This window comes from Carlito syrichta, unplaced genomic scaffold (genome assembly GCF_000164805.1).
Source record: "Carlito syrichta isolate Samal-C Ts95f unplaced genomic scaffold, Tarsius_syrichta-2.0.1 Scaffold135610, whole genome shotgun sequence".
Classification (NCBI taxonomy): domain Eukaryota; kingdom Metazoa; phylum Chordata; class Mammalia; order Primates; family Tarsiidae; genus Carlito; species Carlito syrichta.
Window position 1 is genome coordinate 103,156 of NW_007079706.1, and position 18,289 is coordinate 121,444.

General features: G+C 46.8%; 1 protein-coding gene across 3 annotated transcripts in view; it reads right to left on the bottom strand.

Annotated features, from left to right (window-relative positions):
* POFUT1 (protein O-fucosyltransferase 1) overlaps positions 1 to 18,283 on the bottom strand; it is a 25,275-nt gene extending 6,992 nt beyond the window's left edge. Inside the window, exons 1-5 of one of the 3 annotated variants that reach the window (XM_021708242.1) lie at positions 18,118 to 18,283; positions 16,384 to 16,505; positions 11,734 to 11,916; positions 10,516 to 10,628; positions 9,987 to 10,230 (exon numbers count right to left, since the gene is read on the bottom strand). In XM_021708242.1, the coding sequence (XP_021563917.1) occupies positions 10,188 to 10,230; positions 10,516 to 10,628; positions 11,734 to 11,916; positions 16,384 to 16,505; positions 18,118 to 18,250 (594 nt within the window). In that variant the 5' untranslated portion in view covers positions 18,251 to 18,283 and the 3' untranslated portion in view covers positions 9,987 to 10,187. Of the gene's footprint in view, positions 1 to 9,986; positions 10,231 to 10,515; positions 10,629 to 11,733; positions 11,917 to 16,383; positions 16,506 to 18,117 lie in introns of those variants that run through there. The other 2 variants (XM_008049441.2, XM_021708241.1) reach the window with 2 other exon arrangements.
* Positions 18,284 to 18,289: the final 6 nt, after the last annotated feature.

Consider the following 18,289-nt stretch of genomic DNA (forward strand, 5'->3'; position numbering starts at 1 on the left):
ATATATATATATATATATATATTTAAAATATATAAAACCAAGTGCAGTGACTCTTGCCTATAATCCCAGTATTCTCGGAGGCTGAGAAGGGACTGCTTGAGTCCAGGAGTTCAAGACCAGCCTGGGCAACAGTACAAGATCTTGTCTCTGCAAAAAAATTAAAAAATTAGCTGGACATGGTGGTACATGCCTCTAGTCCCAGCTACTTGGGAGGCTGAGGCAGAAGAATTGCCTGAGCCCAAAAGGGTGAGGGTATGGTGAGCTGTGATCATGCCACTGCACTCAAGTCTGGGTGACAGAGTGAGAGCAACAAACTTGGATGAATCTCAAAGGAATTACCCTGAGTGAAAAAAAGCCAAGCCCAGGCCAGGTGCAGTGGCTCGTGCTTGTAATCCCAGCACTTTGGGAGGCCAACCAGGGAGAATCTCTTCAAACCAGGAATTCAAGACCAGTCTGGGCAACACAGTGAGACCTTGTCTCTAAAAGAAAACAAAGGTGTGGTGGCACACACCCATAGTCCCAGCTACTCAGGAGGCTGAGGTAGCAGGATCGCCTGAGCTCAGGAGGTCAAGGCTGTGGTAGCCATGATTGTGCCACTGTACTCTAGCCTGGGTGATAGAGCAAGATCTCAACGCAAAAAAAAAAAAAAAAAAGTCAATCCCCAAAGGTGACATACTGTATTATCCCATTTATGCAATATTTTTGAAATGACAAAATGGAGAAGAAATTGGTAGTTGCAGGAGTTAGGAATGGTGTGTGCTTAGGGAGGTGGGTGTGGCTGTAAACTGGCCGCGATCTTTGTGATGATGGAAGCGTTCAGTGTCTTCACTGTGGTGGTGGAGACGTAAACCTCCACACATGATAAAGCTGCAGAGAACTAAAACACACACACACACACACACACACACACACACAAAGTAAGTATAAGTAACTGAGGAAATCTGAAAAGGACAGCTACATTGTGTCCATGTTCACATCCTGGCTGCAGTACTGTACGATAGTTCTGCTGGGAGAACTTGGGTAAAGTCTACAAGCGACCTCTCTGTCTTATTTCTCACAACTGCATGTGAATCTACAACTGCCTTAATGAAAATTTCAAATACAAATTATGAAATACTTCAAACTATTCGGGCGAATACAGAAAACACTTGAATAGTTCACACACCCACGACCCTGAATCAGCAGATGCCAGCGCTTGGCTTTGCTTCAGACTCACCTACATACAAGCTCGTCCTACCACCTGTCTCTTCCCTGAAGAGCAAGTGTTTTTGTGCGTGATTCCATCTTTAATATATATATCAAAAAGGGGGGGCATTATTCCAACTGCTTTTCACAGAGTGTAATGACTAAGAATGTGGGTTTCAAGCAGAATGCCTTGTTCTAATGTTGACTACACCACTTACTAACTTGGGCAGGTGACTTGACCACTCTGTGCCTCAGTTTTCTCATCTGCATAATAGAACTGATAAACAGTATCTCATAAAGCTGTTTTCTTTTCACTCATTCATTCACTCATTCATTTATTCATGTAAAGATAAGATCTCACTCTGCTGCATCATTCATTTGTTTACTTATGTAGAGACAGGAGTTCACTCTGTTACCCAGGCTGAAGTGCAGTGGCGTGATCATAGCTCACTGCAGCCTCAAACTCCTGGGGTCAATGGATCCTCCCACCTCAGTCTCCACAGTAGCTGGGACTACAAGCACACGTCACTACATCGGACTAATTTTTTGTTTTTGTAGAGCTGGGATCTTGCTATGCTGCCCAGGTGAGTTTCAAATTCCTGGCATTAAGCAGTTCTCCTGACTCAGCCTCCCCAAGTTCTGGAATTACAGGCATAAGCCACTGCACCTGGCCTGCTTATTTTCTTTTTAAAAATTGTATAAAGTGCCGGGCTCGGTGGCTCAGCCTGTAACCCCACACCTTTGGGAGGCTGAGGTGAGTGAATTGCCTGAGTCCGTGGGTTCAAGACCCACCTGGGCAGGAGAGACCTCATCTCTACAATAAATCAAAAAATCAGCCGGGCGTGGTAGCGCGCGCCTGTAATTTCAGCTACTCGAAAGGCTGAGGCGGAAGGATCGCCGGAGCCCAGCAGGTCGAGGCTGCAGTGGCCGGGAGTGGCCACTGCACTCCAGTCTGGGTGACAGAGTGAGACTCCAACTCAAAAAAAAAAAAAATTGTATAAAGTATACAATATGATGTTTTGACATATATGTACATGGTTAAATAATCAGTACAGTCTAATTAATATGCCCATTTATAGGTCTATTGAGATGATTAATGGATTAATAAAAGCAAAGCATTTAAAATATTGGCTTGGCACATGGAAAGTTCTCAGGCCGGGCCCGGTGGCTCAGCCTGTAATCCCGCACTTTGGGAGGCTGAGGTGAGTGGATTGCCTGAGCCCGCGAGTTTGAGACCCGCCTGGGCGACTTGGCGAGACCTCATCTCTATAATACATCAAAAAATTAGCCGGGTGTGGTAGCGTGCGCCTGTAGTTCCAGCTACTTGGAAGGCTGAGGCGGAAGGATAGCCAGAGTCCAGCAGGTCGAGGCTGTGGTGGCTGGGAGAGGCCACTGCATTCCAGTCTGGGCGACAGAGTGAGACTCCAACTCAAAAAAAAAAAAAAAAAAAAGAAAGGTCTCAGAAAATTATGGCTATCAACATCATCATTAAATTCAACTTTATGTTTTAGATTTAGCCATGTTGATTGCGGGGATTATGTAGTTTTGTTAGCATCTCTTGAAGTTTTCCATTTTGCATGATTAAACTGCAATTTACCTCCCTGTCCCTCTCCTGCTGGACAGAACAGCTGGCCCCATCTTTCCTTTACACAGCAGTGCTGTGATGGACATGACACTCACTCTCCACACCTGACACACAGTCCCTCAGCACCAACCTCCAGACTGGCGTTCTCCCTGGCCCCACTTCCCTTCTATCCCCCTCTGCACACTGATGTGCTCTGCAGTCATCCTCTCTGCTCACGGGATCATCAGGCGGCAAGGGCAGGGGCCCCAGCAGCCCACTGGCCATTATTCCCACATACTGGTCCAAGACCCGTGGCAAGGAAGCAACAAGTGTTCCTTGGCAGCCTGGCTCTGCATGACCGTCTTGTCAGTCTAATTTCCTATTTACACACTCACGTGTGAATTATTCATTGAGACTTATCATGGGACAAGTAATGCTTTATATATATATTAACTCACTGGATTTCCATAAGAGCACTGAGAGGTTAAGTAACATGCCCAAGGTCATCCAGCTAGGAACTAGTAGAGTTGGGATGTGAATGCAGGCAGCGTGCTCCAGAACCTTTGTTCTTAACTACTACACCTCACTACCGTCTCCTCTCCCCCATCAACGAGCACCTTAAAATCTGATTCCCAGCCTCTAGCACAGGGCTTAACACACAACAGGTATAATACATATTTCTAGAATGAATGAATGAATAAATGAAAGGGACTTGGGGACCTTACCAGAAAGACCAGGTCAGCTTGCCAGGGGTTAGAGAAGGAAGAAACTAGGATTAGCTGAGCACCTACTACAGGCCAGATCCTCTCTTCCAGATGCCCCTTCAAAGGATTTTGAAAGGAAAGCAAGAACTGGAAAGAAAGCTTGACCAGCTCCATCTGCCCCTGACTGCTTGCCCTAGCTCAGGTCCTTAGCCTAGTCACTACCCAGTGAGAAGGCCAGCTTTCCTGCTGCTGGGCCCAGTGAACCTCTGGGGCCCTTCCCTGCACCAAAGCTGGGATTCCCTAACATGCAGGGATGTCTCTATACACAGGAGCCACAAAGCATCTTTATGACCAAGATACATTTGTGGAACCAACGGATGAACCTCACATTGAGTTCAGAGGACCCAGGACATGAGCAGGCAGGGTCTTGCTCTCAATGTCCCTGCCATGAAGGACTATGTTTCACTCCAGCTCTCTGCACAGCCAGCTCCCTCTCAGCCTTCAAGTCTCATTCTGGTTTCTGCAGGGAATCTGCAGCCTAGGAGAACAAGCCATGTGCTCAAATACCTGTACCTCCATACATGAGAAGTGTTCAGCGTGATGGCCCACAGCCTTCCAACAGTAAATGGATAATAGGTGTCTGTTGAAGCTCTGCTAGGGTATTACAGTCTCAGAACAGAAGAGATGGAAGATCTTCAGAAGTCATGAGGTAGGGAAGAAACACCTCCTATCCTCTTCTCCTAGAACCATTTTCAGTTAGATACATGGCAGCCCCAAATAAAGACATTTCTCATACCTCTTGCAGCTAGATATGGCCCCGTGCCTTAGTACTAGGCAAGGAGAAAGCAGAAGGGTCATAATGGACTTCTGGGAAAGGTTCTTCAAGCAGTGAGGACCCTTTTGTCCTTCCAGTTGCCTGGAGTGATCATGTGCAACCATCACAACTCCCATCTCCAGAACTTTCATATTCTCAGATACTCTACTCATCTGCCATCTTGGAGCTTCATCTGCAATCTTGGCCCATGAGGGGATACTGAGCCAGTCCTGGAATGGCTGAGCAGAGAGGTGATACCCTGTATGTCTTCAACTTTAGAAAATAATACATTAGCCTCTAATCCAGTTATTTGGAGCTTTCCGCTACCTGTGGCCTAACTTAAGCCCGATACATCTCAACTTGTGGCCTACAAACTTCTTTTACCTTATCTGGCATCCTGATATACATGAGAGTTATTTGTTGAAGGCAGTGGGAAAGAAAAACTGTGTTCTTCCAATTTGGTCTGCCCTTGCCACCCCCCATGAGGCCCATCAGGTACTTATTAAGAACTCTGAGGGCTGGGTTCGGTGGCTCAGTCTGTAATCCCAGCACTTTGGGAGGCTGAAGCAAGTGGATTACCTGAGCCCTCAGGTTCGAGACCCACCCGGGCAACTTGGCGAGACCTCGTCTCTACAATAAATCAAAAATTAGCCAGGCATGGTAGCGCGCGCCTGTAGTTCCAGTTACTTAGAAGGCTGAGGCGGAAGGATCGCCGGAGCCCAGCAGGTCGAGGCTGCGGTGGCCGGGAGCAGCCACTGCACTCCAGTCTGGGTGAGAGTGAGACTCCAACTCAAAAAAAAAAAAAAGAACTCTGAGGATAGTTCAAAAATTCTTAATCTTATTCATCCTTTCATTTTACAGTTGGGACACTGAGGCCAGAGAAGGGGAGCAGCTGCCTAGTCCCTTGGTGGGCTGGGAAGAGTGTCATTTTCCAATTCCATTCTGCCCTACACCGCCTCCTCTCCACTCCAAGGATAACTTTGTATGGCAAGCAAGTGTCCACTAGCTTAGAAAATGTTTCAAATACACACACTTTCAAACTCACCCCCTCCAATCATTCACAGGGCCTACCAAGCTCTGCATGGTCTGACCCTCTGACCCCTACCTAACTCTCCAATTTCTTCTCCTATGTGGTAAAGAAGGCCATCAGGTCTTTGAATCTCCTCCCATTCAGTGGGCTCTGTGTCCTCTCTCGATAGCATTTGACAGAAGTGACACTGGGCTGGGCATGGGGGCTCATGTCTATAATCCCAGCACTTTGGGAAGCTGAGGTGAGAGGATTGCCTGAGCCCACGGGTTTGAGACCAGCCTGGGCAACTTGGTGAGACCTCATCTTTACAATAAATAAAAAAAAATTAGCCAGGCATGGTGGCGCATGCCTGTAGTTTCAGTTACTTGGAAGGCTGAGGCGGAAGGATCACCTGAGCCCCAGCACATTGAGGCTGTGGTGGCTGTGAGCATGACACTGCAATTCAGCCTGAGCAACAGAGACTCCAATTCAAAATAAAAAAGTGACACTGTGCCAATTTCCAAGCCTAGGCAGTGGGGACCAGCAGTTGCTATTTCCTATCTCTTGGGACACTCACTTCCTGGATGCTCCTTCTCAGAACCCAGCTGCCACGCTGTGAGAAGCCCTTCCTGGGCTCAGGTGATCCTTCTGCCTCAGCTCCCAGGACAGCTGGGACTACAGATGTGCACCACCACACCCAGCTATTTTTGTAAAAATTTTTGTTGTAGAGATAAGTTCTCGCTATTGGCACAGTGTCACTTTTTTATTTTGAGTTGGAGTCTCTGTTGCTCAGCCTGAATTGCAGTGTCATGCTCACAGCCACCACAGCCTCAATGTGCTGGGGCTCAGGTGATCCTTCCACCTCAGCCTTCCAAGTAACTGAAACTACAGGCATGCACCACCATGCCCGGCTAATTTTTTTTTATTTATTTTAGAGATGATGTAGCTATGTTGCCCTGGCTAGTCTGGAACTCCTTGGTTTAAGCAATCCTCCCGCCTCAGTCTCCTAAAGTGCTGGGATTACAAGCATGAGCCACCACATCGGCCTAGGACTACAATTTTGATACAGGTTACCACACTAATGAACCTTGAATTATTATGCTACATGAAATAAGACAGACACGAGAAGATAAATATTGTATGATTCCAATCATATGAGCCACCTAAGTACCTATAAGGTACCTAGGCAAATTTAGAGACAGAAAATAGGACAGAGTTTACCAGAGGCCATGGGAAGGGAAGATGAGGAATTACTGCTTAATGAGTAGAGTATCTGAGAATATGAAAGTTCTGGAGATGGGAGTTGTAATGGTTGCACATGAAAATGTACTTAATGCCACTGAGCTGTACACTTAAAAATGGTTAAAATGGTAAAAAAAGAGAAAATGCTCCATTAGTATTCATACATATATACACACCAGAAACCATTTTTTGCAATCACATGCTTTTATATGTTTAGAATTGACAGCAATATTTACCACCAGATAAGTATTGACATGAATTATTCCTCAAAAAAGATAATTACTTGCTATATGTATGTGTGTGTGTGTGTGTGTGTGTGTGTGTGTATAAATCTGTATACACACACACACATACATACATAGACACCCCCCCACACACGAGGGGGACCAACAAAACCCTGGAATTTATTTATAAAAAAGTGTGTGCTGCCAGGGATGGTGGCTCATGCCTATAATCTCAGCACTTTGGGAGGGTGAGATGAGAGGATTTCCTGAGCCCACAGGTTCAAGATCAGCCCGGGCAACTTGGCAGGACCTCATCTCGACAATAAATCAAAAATTAGCCAGGTGTGGTAGTGCATGCCTGTAGTCCCAGCTACCTGGAAGGCTAAGGTGAAGGACTGCCTGAGCCCAGCAGGTCGAAGCTGCGGTGGCCATGAGCGTGCCACTGCACTCCAGCTTGGGCAACAGAGAGAGACTTTGACTCAGAAAAAAAAAAAGTGTGTGTTTACTTTTACATATTTAAACTTCTGTCACCTTCAAAGTACTCTCTGTTTGATGCAATGCATCTATCAAGATGCTTCTTCCACTGTCTAAAACAGTTTTTGAACTCAGCAATTTTGATGTCTTTTAGTGCTTCTGCCTTTTTTGTTTCACCTATTTCACGCTGGCAAAACTTTTCCCTTTGAGGACTTTTTTAATCTGGGGAAACAAAAGTAAATTGCTTGGGGCAAGATGGAGTGAATAGATGGGGTATAGGGTATGGGGGTCATGCTGTTTTTGGTCAAAAATTGCTGAATACTCAGTGCTGTATAGGCAGGTGCACTCATAAATCACCCATCATGAAATGGGCAAATGTGTTGAAAGAATCAACAAAAAAATTCACTGAAGTCAAACGTAGTCTCTCACAACACTAACTGGTACATTGATGCCAATGGGCTCCTAGAATACTCACCTAGTGGAGGAAGCCTGTAAACAAGGGGCCCGTCCTCTAAAAGATAATTCCATTTTTTGAGGGGACCCCTTCATATAATGATTTTGCTTAAAGCTAATATATATAGATATGCATATGTATATAAAAATGTGTGGAGGATGCAAGCTACACATCAAAATGCTAAATGGTTTTGGAGGGATATCGGGATTATAAATAACTTTTTCTTCCTTATTAAAAACAAAATCTCAGCTGGGCTCGGTGGCTCAGCCTGTAATCCCACGCCTTTGGGAGGCTGAGGTGAGTGGATTGCCTGAGCCTGCGGGTTCAAGACCCGCCTGGGCAGCGAGACCTCATCTCTACAATTAAAAAAAAAAACAAAAACCAGCCGGGCGTGGTAGCGCATGCCTGTAATTCCGGCTACTCGGAAGGCTGAGGCGGAAGGATCGCCAGAGCCCAGCAGGCGAGGCACTCCAGTCTGGGCGACAGAGTGAGACTCCAACTCAACAATAACAACAACAACAACAACAACAAAAATCTCCCACCAAACCTGTGGTTATTCATTCCACGAATAAAAGCTATTCATTCCAAGAAATTAGACGTTGAACCTGGATTTAAACTTTGTACAGTTGGGAACCCAATAAGAAAAAATAAGAAACCAAAAGAACTGCTCAGCTAAGCCTAGTATCCACTATGAGAATAATAAGTTGTTGTTAGGTCACTCATTTTTGTAGTTGTTTATTACACAGCAACAGATGACAGCTCCATCTGCTGTTCTCTTCCGCATCCACTCCATACTAGCCACACCCTGGCCTCCTTTCTGCTCCTTGACCTCACCAAGCTTGTTCCCATCTCAAGGCCATTGCTCTTGACATCCCTGCCACAAACTTCCTTTCCCCCAGCTCAGGACATGGCTGGTTACCTCTCATCCTTCAGGTCTCGGCCCTGTCAATCACACAGCCTCTGTTTATGTCCTTCTAAGCACTTATGTCATTCTGGAACTATCCCATGTAAACATTTATTTACTGCCTCTGCCATTAAACTATGAGCTCTACCAGGGCAAGGGCCTCGTCTGCCTTATCTTGCCAGTATCTTCGGCGTCCAGCCAGTCCTTGACACTCAGGAAGTGCTTCCTAATTGTTTTGAAGGAAGGCAGGCCTGTCCACATGGCCCTAACTCCCTCAAACTCCCTCCAGGGACTTCATCTTCCCTACTAGTCTTCATTTCCCAAAAATTCAGCTATAAGGTACAGCATCCTCAAACTCTTCCACAATTCTTACAATCCAACAAACTCAAACAAGACTATGGGCAACAAACAAACATTTCAGCAATATTTCTCAACGGAAGCATCCATGCAGCATCATCCCTTCTCCTCCTACTAGGATTGCGTGCTTCTTCTAACTTTTTGGAATTTGCTTTTAGAGCTGTTTTTAGAGTTGGTGGTATTTTTTTTCCCCTGGCATATTGTCAATTAGGACAGACTTCCATCCTTTTAGGATAGATCTGCCTTTTGGCAATAGTTCCAGGTCACTGGGAGGTGAATGGGGAGAACCAAGCAGGTGGACAGATGGGAATGTCCTATCTGGGATCAACAATGAGGGGGATCTGAATCTGCCATGACTGAGTATCCTCAGTAGCTCAGGAACTAGCACTAAAGATAAGCCCAGAAAGGAATTGGCAGCTTTAAAGGCACAGCTACTTAATCCATGGTGATTAAGAATTGGTGCTTTGTTGGTCACACTGGCACAAGGACGGGACCAGCAGATGCTGGACACAGACAGGAGAGGGAGGGAGGGAGGAGGCCATGTGGCAACACACTGGGTACCAAGTCCACTATCAGGGGAAGAGGGGACAAGGTAGAAGCCCAAACTTCACCTGCATGCAACCTACTTAGGTAGTAGATCCCTACTTGAATTCCACAACTCAAAACAAAAAACAAAAAAACAAAAACAAAAAGAATTAGTGCTTTGGAGTCAAACTGCTTGGGTTCAAATCCCAGCTCTGCTACTTCAAGCTTCTTGCTCAAGTGACTTCACTCCTTTCTGCCCCAGTTTCTCTACATGTAAAATATAGATGATAATAACATCTATGTCACAGACTTGCAGAAAGGCTCAGCTAACCTAATGCCAAATGCTGCGATCACACACGAATTCCCATGTTCCTCATACCACCTGAACACATCTGACTTCTAAGCCCATGACCTCTCCTGTCATTCTGCAGCATCAAAGGGAAGTGTACCATGTTAGTTCTCGTTACTATAACTAGACCACAGATCCTGGAAGACTGGGGCTGGGTCTTCCTCATTTTCCATATCACCTTTCGCCTCTGAGAACTATGTCTCACACATGACAGACGCTCTATAAATATTTCACAGCCTGTGCCCATGCCCTGCTAACCTACATTTTTTTTAAACAGGGCCTAATGGGGTATAATTAATGAAGCACATCCAATAATTATCAGATGACATCATTTCTTGGTCTTCACCTGAAGTTGTTCTTCTCTAGAAGCTGCTTCCAGTTTTCACCTTGTGAAGAGGAAGGTAACAGGGGATTGATTCTCACGCCTAGAGGAGGAAACTGAAACTCATGTGACTGCACAATGTTCTTTTTATAACACCCTTATCAGCCAATAAACTCTTGCTCAACCTCATGGCAGGTCAATGTCCCACCGTGTCAGGTGTTGAGATGGGAACAGATCACACAAAATCCCAAGTCCAACAGACAGAGTGCCTGCACCTTTGGTCTCACACATCAGGGTGGGGTAGAAGGGGAGAGGGCCAGGAAGGGGCTGAATGCCATGAGCCCCACGCCCCAACCCTAAACCCAGCAACATTGCCCCCTCCAAGTACCTCTGGATCCATTGTTCTTTGTAGGAAGCGCTGAAGGAAATGCCTGTAAAAAGCTCCGACTTATTGAAACTCACATGAAACTGATCCCAGAATGGGCCAAAGGGGTTTCCTTCCTGCAGAAAGAGAGTGGTGGAAGGTTTACTGAGGTGGAGGGATGGGGCCACAACTACGGGGGGGGGGGGGGGATCCTGGTGATTGACTCAGGCCACCCTCAGGCCAGGGAGGAATATTACTTGGTGATTCCTGAGCTGGGGGCTGAGGAAAGACCTCAATGTCAATCCTAGTTTCCTTCAGGAGTCTTTCCCACTCACGAGCCCCATCGCACTGACCCTTTAGCACTGGTGAGGGTCTGGGGAGCAGTGGACCTTGGATTTGGAACCATGGACTAGAGCATCAAGAGACTTTCAAAGCTGGCTAATCCAATGCCTTCATTTTCAAGATGGAAACCAGGGTCCACAGAGGGTAAGACATTTGCCTTAGGTCACACAGCAAGTGAGGGCATTATAGGGGCTGTAAAGTAGGTCTCCTTTCTCACATTCCATAGCTCTTCCAACCATTATCTTCTGACTTCAGCATACACATTGAAAGACATATTTGGAGGCTTTTTTATTCCCAAAGTGCCAGAAATGTATACATTTCTACTAATAAAACACAATAGCTTCTTATTTATCTGCCAGAGGAAAGTAAGTAGTTGAAAGGGTGAACAATGGAGCCAAATTACCTAGGGTTGAATCACTACTCACCACTTGTTTGTTGTGGGATCTTAAGTAAAATATTGAACCTCAGTGTCGTCTCTATAAAATGGGGATGTTATTACTCTTTTCTTCAAGGAGCAGTTTGAGGATTAAATGAGTTAACACACGTAAAGCTCTTAATATGGTACCAGACACATAGTAAGTACTGCTTGAGTGAGTATTAGTTATTATTACACATCTGGCATTTTACAGTTTACAAGCACTCTCACACCTGGCCCCTATGTTACTTTATGAGGAGACAGAGCAGGGACTGGCATCTCTATTTTGTAGGCAGAAAAGAGGGTTCAGAGAAGCCAAGTCTTTTGCCCAAGGTGATACTGTTGACAAATGCCAGAAATAGGACTTACATCCACCTTTCTACTCTAAACCCTTTTGGTGCCCTTCCCCACATATTGCCATCATATAGTCTCAGGGGCCTAGAGGACATGGAACTGGCAGAAAAGACCCCAACCATAGGACCCACCTTCATGGGGCACGTCTTCTTATCAGGGCTTCGCTGGGCTGCCACCTCAAAGCAGTATGCCACCCGCTTCTCTGGGGGCCAGTGGGTGGGTGCCAGCCTCTCCATAAAGTCCTCCAAGCTGATGACCCGATGGTAGGCCTGGAGGGACTCCAGTTTGAAGTACTTCTGGTAGGACACATGAAGCTATAGGAAAAGGAGGAAAAGAGAGGCAGACGTCCCTCCTTAGTGTGCCAGTGGTTGTTTTAGAGACAGTTATTAAAACCATTTGCTCCAAGACCAGGACAGCTTAGACTGCAGGACAACGAAAGTCTTTTGTCAAGATACCAAAGTTAGGACAAAGATAGGCTGGGAGAAGATTATCAGCAAACTAAAGAGTTAAAAAATGCCTGTGGAGCCGGACACGGTGGCTCACGCTTGTAATCCCAGCACTTTGGGTGGCAGAGGAGAGAAGATTGTCAGAGTCCAGAGATTTGCGAGTAGCCTGGGCACCTTGGTAAGACCTCATCTCTACAATAAAATAATAATAGTAGCCGAGCTCGGTGGCTCAGCCTGTAATCCCGCGCCTTTGGGAGGCTGAGGTGAGTGGATTGCCTGAGCCCTCAGGTTCGTGACCCGCCTGGGCAGTGAGACCTCATCTCTACAGTAAATCAAAAAATCAGCCGGGCGTGGTAGTGCATGCCTGTAATTCTGGCTACTCGGAAGGCTGAGGCGGAAGGATCGCCGGAACTTGGCAGGTCGAGGTTGCGGTGGCCGGGAGCGGCCACTGCACTCCAGTCTGGGCGACAGAGTGAGACTCCAACTCAAAAAAAATAAATAAATAAAATAATAATAATAATAATAATAAGCCGGGCTCAGTGGCTCAGCCTGTAATCCCGCGCCTTTGGGAGGCTGAGGTGAGTGGATTGCCTGAGCCTGCGGGTTCGAGACCCACCTGGGCAACTTGGCGAAACCTCATCTCTACAATAAATCAAAAATTAGCCAGGCGTGGTAGCGCACGCCTGTAGTTCCAGCTACTTGGAAGGCTGAGGTGGAAGGATCGCTGAAGCCTAGCAGGTCAAGGCTGCGGTGGCTGGGAGCGGCCACTGCACTCCAGTCTGGGTGACAGAGTGAGACTCCAACTCAAAAAATAAAAAAAAATAAAAAAATAAAAAAAATAATAATAATTAGCTGGGCGTGGTAGCGCACCCCTGTGGTTTCAACTACTTGGAAGGTTGAGGCAGAAGGCTTGCCTGAGCCAGCAGATCAAGGCTGCAATGGCCATGAGTGTGCCACTGCACTCCCACCTGGATGACAGAGTGAGACTCCAACTCAAAAAGAAAAAAGAAAAGAAAAGCCTGTGAATCTGTAAGAAAAAAGATAGGGTAACCCCTTCAGGTCCCCTCCCACTGTGAGAGCTTTCCTGTCCTCTTAATAAATCCTGCTTTAAAAAAAGAAAGAAAAAAGACAAATGATGTCAAGAGAAAATATGGGCAAAGGTTAGTGGTTAACAGCTCAGAACAAAGGAAACCCAAACAGCCAATACACTCAAACATGTGTAAGTGCAGCCTCACCAGTAACGGGGAAAAGCAAGTTACAAGTATAACAAGGTAGTACTTCTCACCCATGAGACTGGAAAAACTTAAAGCTAACTCTAACTGTTGGAAAGGATGTGGAAAGATGGGCATTCTCATCCGCGGCTGGCAGCAAGAGTGTACAGTTTGGAGCAATTACTACTTTAGGATACAATCTGTCAGGACGCAAAGGGATTTAAAATGCTTCTTTCACCTCTGGGCATTTGCCCTAGGGAAGTTCTTGCACTTTGCACTTAGAGATGGGGGCAAGGATGCTTAGTGCCACAGTGAAAGTCCAGGAAAGAACTTGAAGGAGTCACACTAAAGGACTAGGACTCGCTACAGGGGCAAAGGAGACTATCTTTTATCATCTTTACCTGAAACATTTTATGTATTTAATTCACAAAAAGAGAAGATGAAGCCAAGATGAGAAAGTGCTATGATGATCACTTCTAGTGGTGGGTACATGGATGATGGTTGTATGCATCTTATATTTTTCTAGATTTTAAAACAATTTCCCAGAATACCATGAGATAAAATTTGGACTTTATCCTACAGATCGGGTTTCCCAGTGTACCCCACTAGTTTGAGTGGATAGAAGTCTCTGTAATAAAAATATCCAGAGTTAAAGAGGCTTGAAAATGCTGTTTTAAGCTGGTTTCTTTACTGCAGGGCTTCTCAGGGCCTTTAACATGCTAATGTGCGTTGGGAATCTGTACATCTGGGGGGATCAGAAATTGAAAATATAATTTCCTCAATTCATTTAACTACTGCACATTTCCTGCATGAGCTATTGGCATTCTAATAAGCAAACTGCTGACACCTTAACTATTAGTAATGAGGCATTGCTAAAGGATTTTAAGCAGTAATAATATGAGATTTGCCTTTTTTGAAAGCTCACTGGTGGCAGAGAGAATGCACTGATGCTAGGATTAGAGGAGAATTAGGGAGCTACTGTAATGATCCTTTTATGTATTTAATTCACAAAAAGAAAAGATGAAGCCAAGATGAGAAAGTGCTATGATTATCACCTCTAGTAGTGGGTACCTGGATGATGGTCGTATGCATCCTCTCCCGGTCTCAAATATGCATTTAACATGTATTTATTGGGCACCTTCCACATATCTAGGTGAGAGGCGGAGAGGCATAGGCAGGCAGAAGATACAAAGGAAGAGAAGCAGAGGTTTGAAGGCTGTGTGCACAGGTCAAGGGAGGATTCAGGATGACCCTCAGGTTCCTTGTGTGGTACCCAGGTGAATGGAAATGACATCAACTAAGGCTGGGAACATAGAAGGTGACACAGGTTTGAGGGGAAAGATGCCAAGTTCAGTTCTGGCTTTGGGAATTTGAGATATCTGTAGATATCCAAAAAAACTTGAGGTTCTAGAAGTCAGAAACACAGGCCTGTGGTCAGAGGAGAGCCTCTGGGCCACAGATTAAACCTAGGAGGTATGTGGAAAATAGTAAAAGGCACAAGAGTCCCCAGAAATTTATAGCAAAGTATGTAGTGGTAATATTTGCAAATACTATTTATTGCATGTTGATATAGTGCCAGGTACTGTGCTCACTTGACATAGACATGGCCATCTAATTCTAAGACGTAGGAATACAATCTTCTCTAGCTTACTTATGAAGAAACCTGGGTATACAGCATCTAGATGACTCACCTGAGGCTACAGAGCTACTAAGCAAACCGAAAGAGGAGAAACAACCCCTCCACAGTTAGTGGAGAGAGAGGAGCCCTGACACAGAGGAGAATGCTGAGAGGACAGGACTGCAGCAGGAACAGGGAAGTTAGGAAGGAGAGAGGCTCACGGGGCCTGGTGCCACTGGGAGGTCAGGTGAGAGAAAGACTGAGAAATGACCCCTAGATTTGGCAAGCTGAGGTCCCTGATGACCTCAGTGAGAACGGTCACAATGGGGAAGGGAAGTCTAACTGGGGCAGGTTAGTAACTCATGGAAAGCAAGAGAATGAAGACTCAGAAAGACGACTGGTTTAGCAGGCAATAAGACACAGGGCAACCAAGCCTGAATGGTGAGTGTAAACGGTCTGAACAGCAACAGCTCTCAGGTACTGAGGGATTCCTGTGTCCTGCGCTCTTCACACTGATGAGCTCAGCTGGTTCTAAGGGGGAGGCAAACAGCGATGTTCAAGGAATGTTACCATCACTACCTCATTCAATCCTCACCACAAGAGGCGGCAATAATCATTGCCAGCCTATCCTAAAGCTGAGGAAACTGAGGCACAAAGAGGTTTAGTACACTGCCAAGGCCACACAACTAGTAAGTGACCAAGTCAGGGTGCCTCAGGTACTCTGGCTTTTAACCTCTGTCAACAGCTTCTCTAAATATCAGCATGGAAAGGAAAAAGTAAAACATATGCAGAGAAAAGGTTGTGAGAAGGAAATAAAGTGTTTTGTACACACTAAGTATAATTTCTGATGTCTATTCAAGACTTATTAGATTGATCCATCAAATATTAATGAAGCTCCTACTGCCAGGCCCCTGGAGATACAATGCGAACAAAGACAGACATGGGGTCATTGGAGAACACAAAGAATAAGCAAGGACCCAGAGGACGATGAGCACCACCAGGACCAAGGAGCCCCATCAATGGGAAGAGGGTGGCCCTGGAGCCAGACTGCCTGGGCTGTACCTCGGAGACCTTATTACCTAACTGTTGCTTCCATTTCTCCTTTAAAAGTGATCATAGCATCCTTTACCAGTTGGCCAATGGAATGCATAGAGGGTAGGACCAGTCAGGGCTGGAAATGGAGGCTTGACGTTCAGGTCACAGGCTCTGGAGTTGGACAGACATGGCTTGAATTCCAGCTCTGCTCGTCACAAGCTGTGTGATCTTGGGAAGTGACCTGACCTCTGTAAGCCTCGGCTTCCTCATAGGGATGTGGTGAGGGTGAAATGAGAGAGTCTTCATGCAGCGCTCAGAACATTGTTATTCCAGAGAAAACAGTTCAGGGTGGGAGTAGGGTGAGCTCAGCAGAGTAGGAAGCAAAGCCCCCAGCAGGACTTGGGGGTTAAGCAGAAGAAAGCAGGACTGGGAAAGTGTGGGCAAAGGCAAAGGCCAGTGGGAAGTACTCACATTGGTGAAGGGAGGTTTGTGATGCTGGTACTCGATCCAGGGAGGTATAGCCAAGGTGCGGTTTAGCAGCTTTGCAAATGCCAGAGAACCCAAGAAGTGGTCAGCCTGGTTGCCGAAGCGCCCTAGAAAGGGGACACTGCGGGTGAGGTGAGGCCTGGGGCATCGAGGGCGTGGGGCATGCCGGGCTCAGAAAGGATGTGGAGCCAGGTGTGGGGATGGCCAGGACCCCGAGGAGAGCTGCAGGAGCTGGCAGCATGGGATCAAGTCAGGACTCCTGGGCTCTTCAGCCCCTGCTCTAATCACATTGGCCACTCCAGGCTCCTTGCTGTTTCTCCAACATGCTCCCCAGTCCCACCTCTTCCCCATGCCTTTGATCTTGCTAGTCCCTCAGCCAGGAGTGCCCTTCTACCTCTATCCCCATTCACCTGCACAGGAAGAGGTGACGCCAATGCCTCATACCCTGGGATCCTTTGCCAACCCCCTGCCAGACTCGCTCTCCCTCCTCTGCCTGCTACATTGGATATGTGTTTCTTAAGTTCTTCCTTTTCCTCAAATGTCTTTTTTCACGTTCTGGCCTTTGCACAGGCTGTTTCCTCAGCCCGTGAATGCCTCAGGGCAAGGACTCTATCTGATTATTTTTGTTAATTCCACTATGGCATCCAGTCTTTCACTCCACAAACATTATTGAGAAGCCACAGCATGCCAGGCTCCGTGCTAGGTGCTGGGATGCAGGAGTGAGCAAGGACAAGATGCTCATAGACCAGCTGGGACAACACTAAACATGTAGACAAACACATAAGGATACATTCTGATAATTGTACAAGGAAATGGAAACGTTTGGTTAGCAGGAATATGAGATGACTTGGGTAGAGGTCAATGAAGTCCTTTCTGGTGACATTTAAGCTGAGACTCGAAGAATGGGAAGCAGTTGGTCAGGAAGTGAGGGGAAGAGGCTCCAGGCGTGGGGAACAACAGTACATAGGACAGCACAGGTTGGAGGACGAAGGATGTGTGAGGAACAGAAGGAGATTAAGTGTGGCTGCAGTTGGACGATCAGAGAAGGGAGTGTGGCGATGACTTTGTGGAGTCCAATCATCAAGGCCCTGAAGGCCAAGGTCAGGAGTGGGGAAGCCGCTGGAGGGGTTAAAAAGCGTGATGATCCACTTTTGCAATGCTGTACCACACTCCACCTAAAGCGGACCCCTCAAATGGCCCTGCGATTCCCCCTTACTAGCACTCATTATCTTCTAAGAACTTCTGTTTTATGTTTATCCCTGGTTGCGTGTCTTCCCCAACTAAAATGAAGTTCTACAAGGGCGTGGGATTAGTCTGTCTTACTCACTGCCCTGTCCCGGCACGGAGACCAGGGCCTGGCACAGTACAGGCGTCCCATAAATATTTGCTGAATGAATGAAGAATCGCCAGGAGCTAGCGTGGGTCCGTGACATCAGGTGCTGCCCCACCGACTCCATTTACTGGACTCCGGTCTGGCTTAGACTCCGAGCAAGATCCATAACCTCTCCCAGCCTCAGTTTTCTCATCTGTCAAATGGAAGACTGGACATGGGGACCCCGCTGTGCCCTTGCAACGAGGGCAGAGAGGTGAAGAACAGGCCTGCCCTGCTCTGGAGTTCTCTCCCGGACCTGTCAGGATGTCTCTGGGCGCCTCAGAGGAGTAGCTGCTCCTCTCCCGGCCTCAGTTTCTCCACTGAGCAGAGGGCCCAGGAGGCCTTACCCATACAGGGACAGTAGAGCAGGTAACCGGCCGGGTCCCAGGAGCCTGCGGGCAGCCCCGGGAGCGGCAGGAGCAGCAGCAGGAGAGACACACACGGCGGCAGGGGCGGCAGCGCCCACGCGGCGGCGCCCATATCGGCCCCAGAGCTCGAGCGCGCCGCGGCGCAAGGACG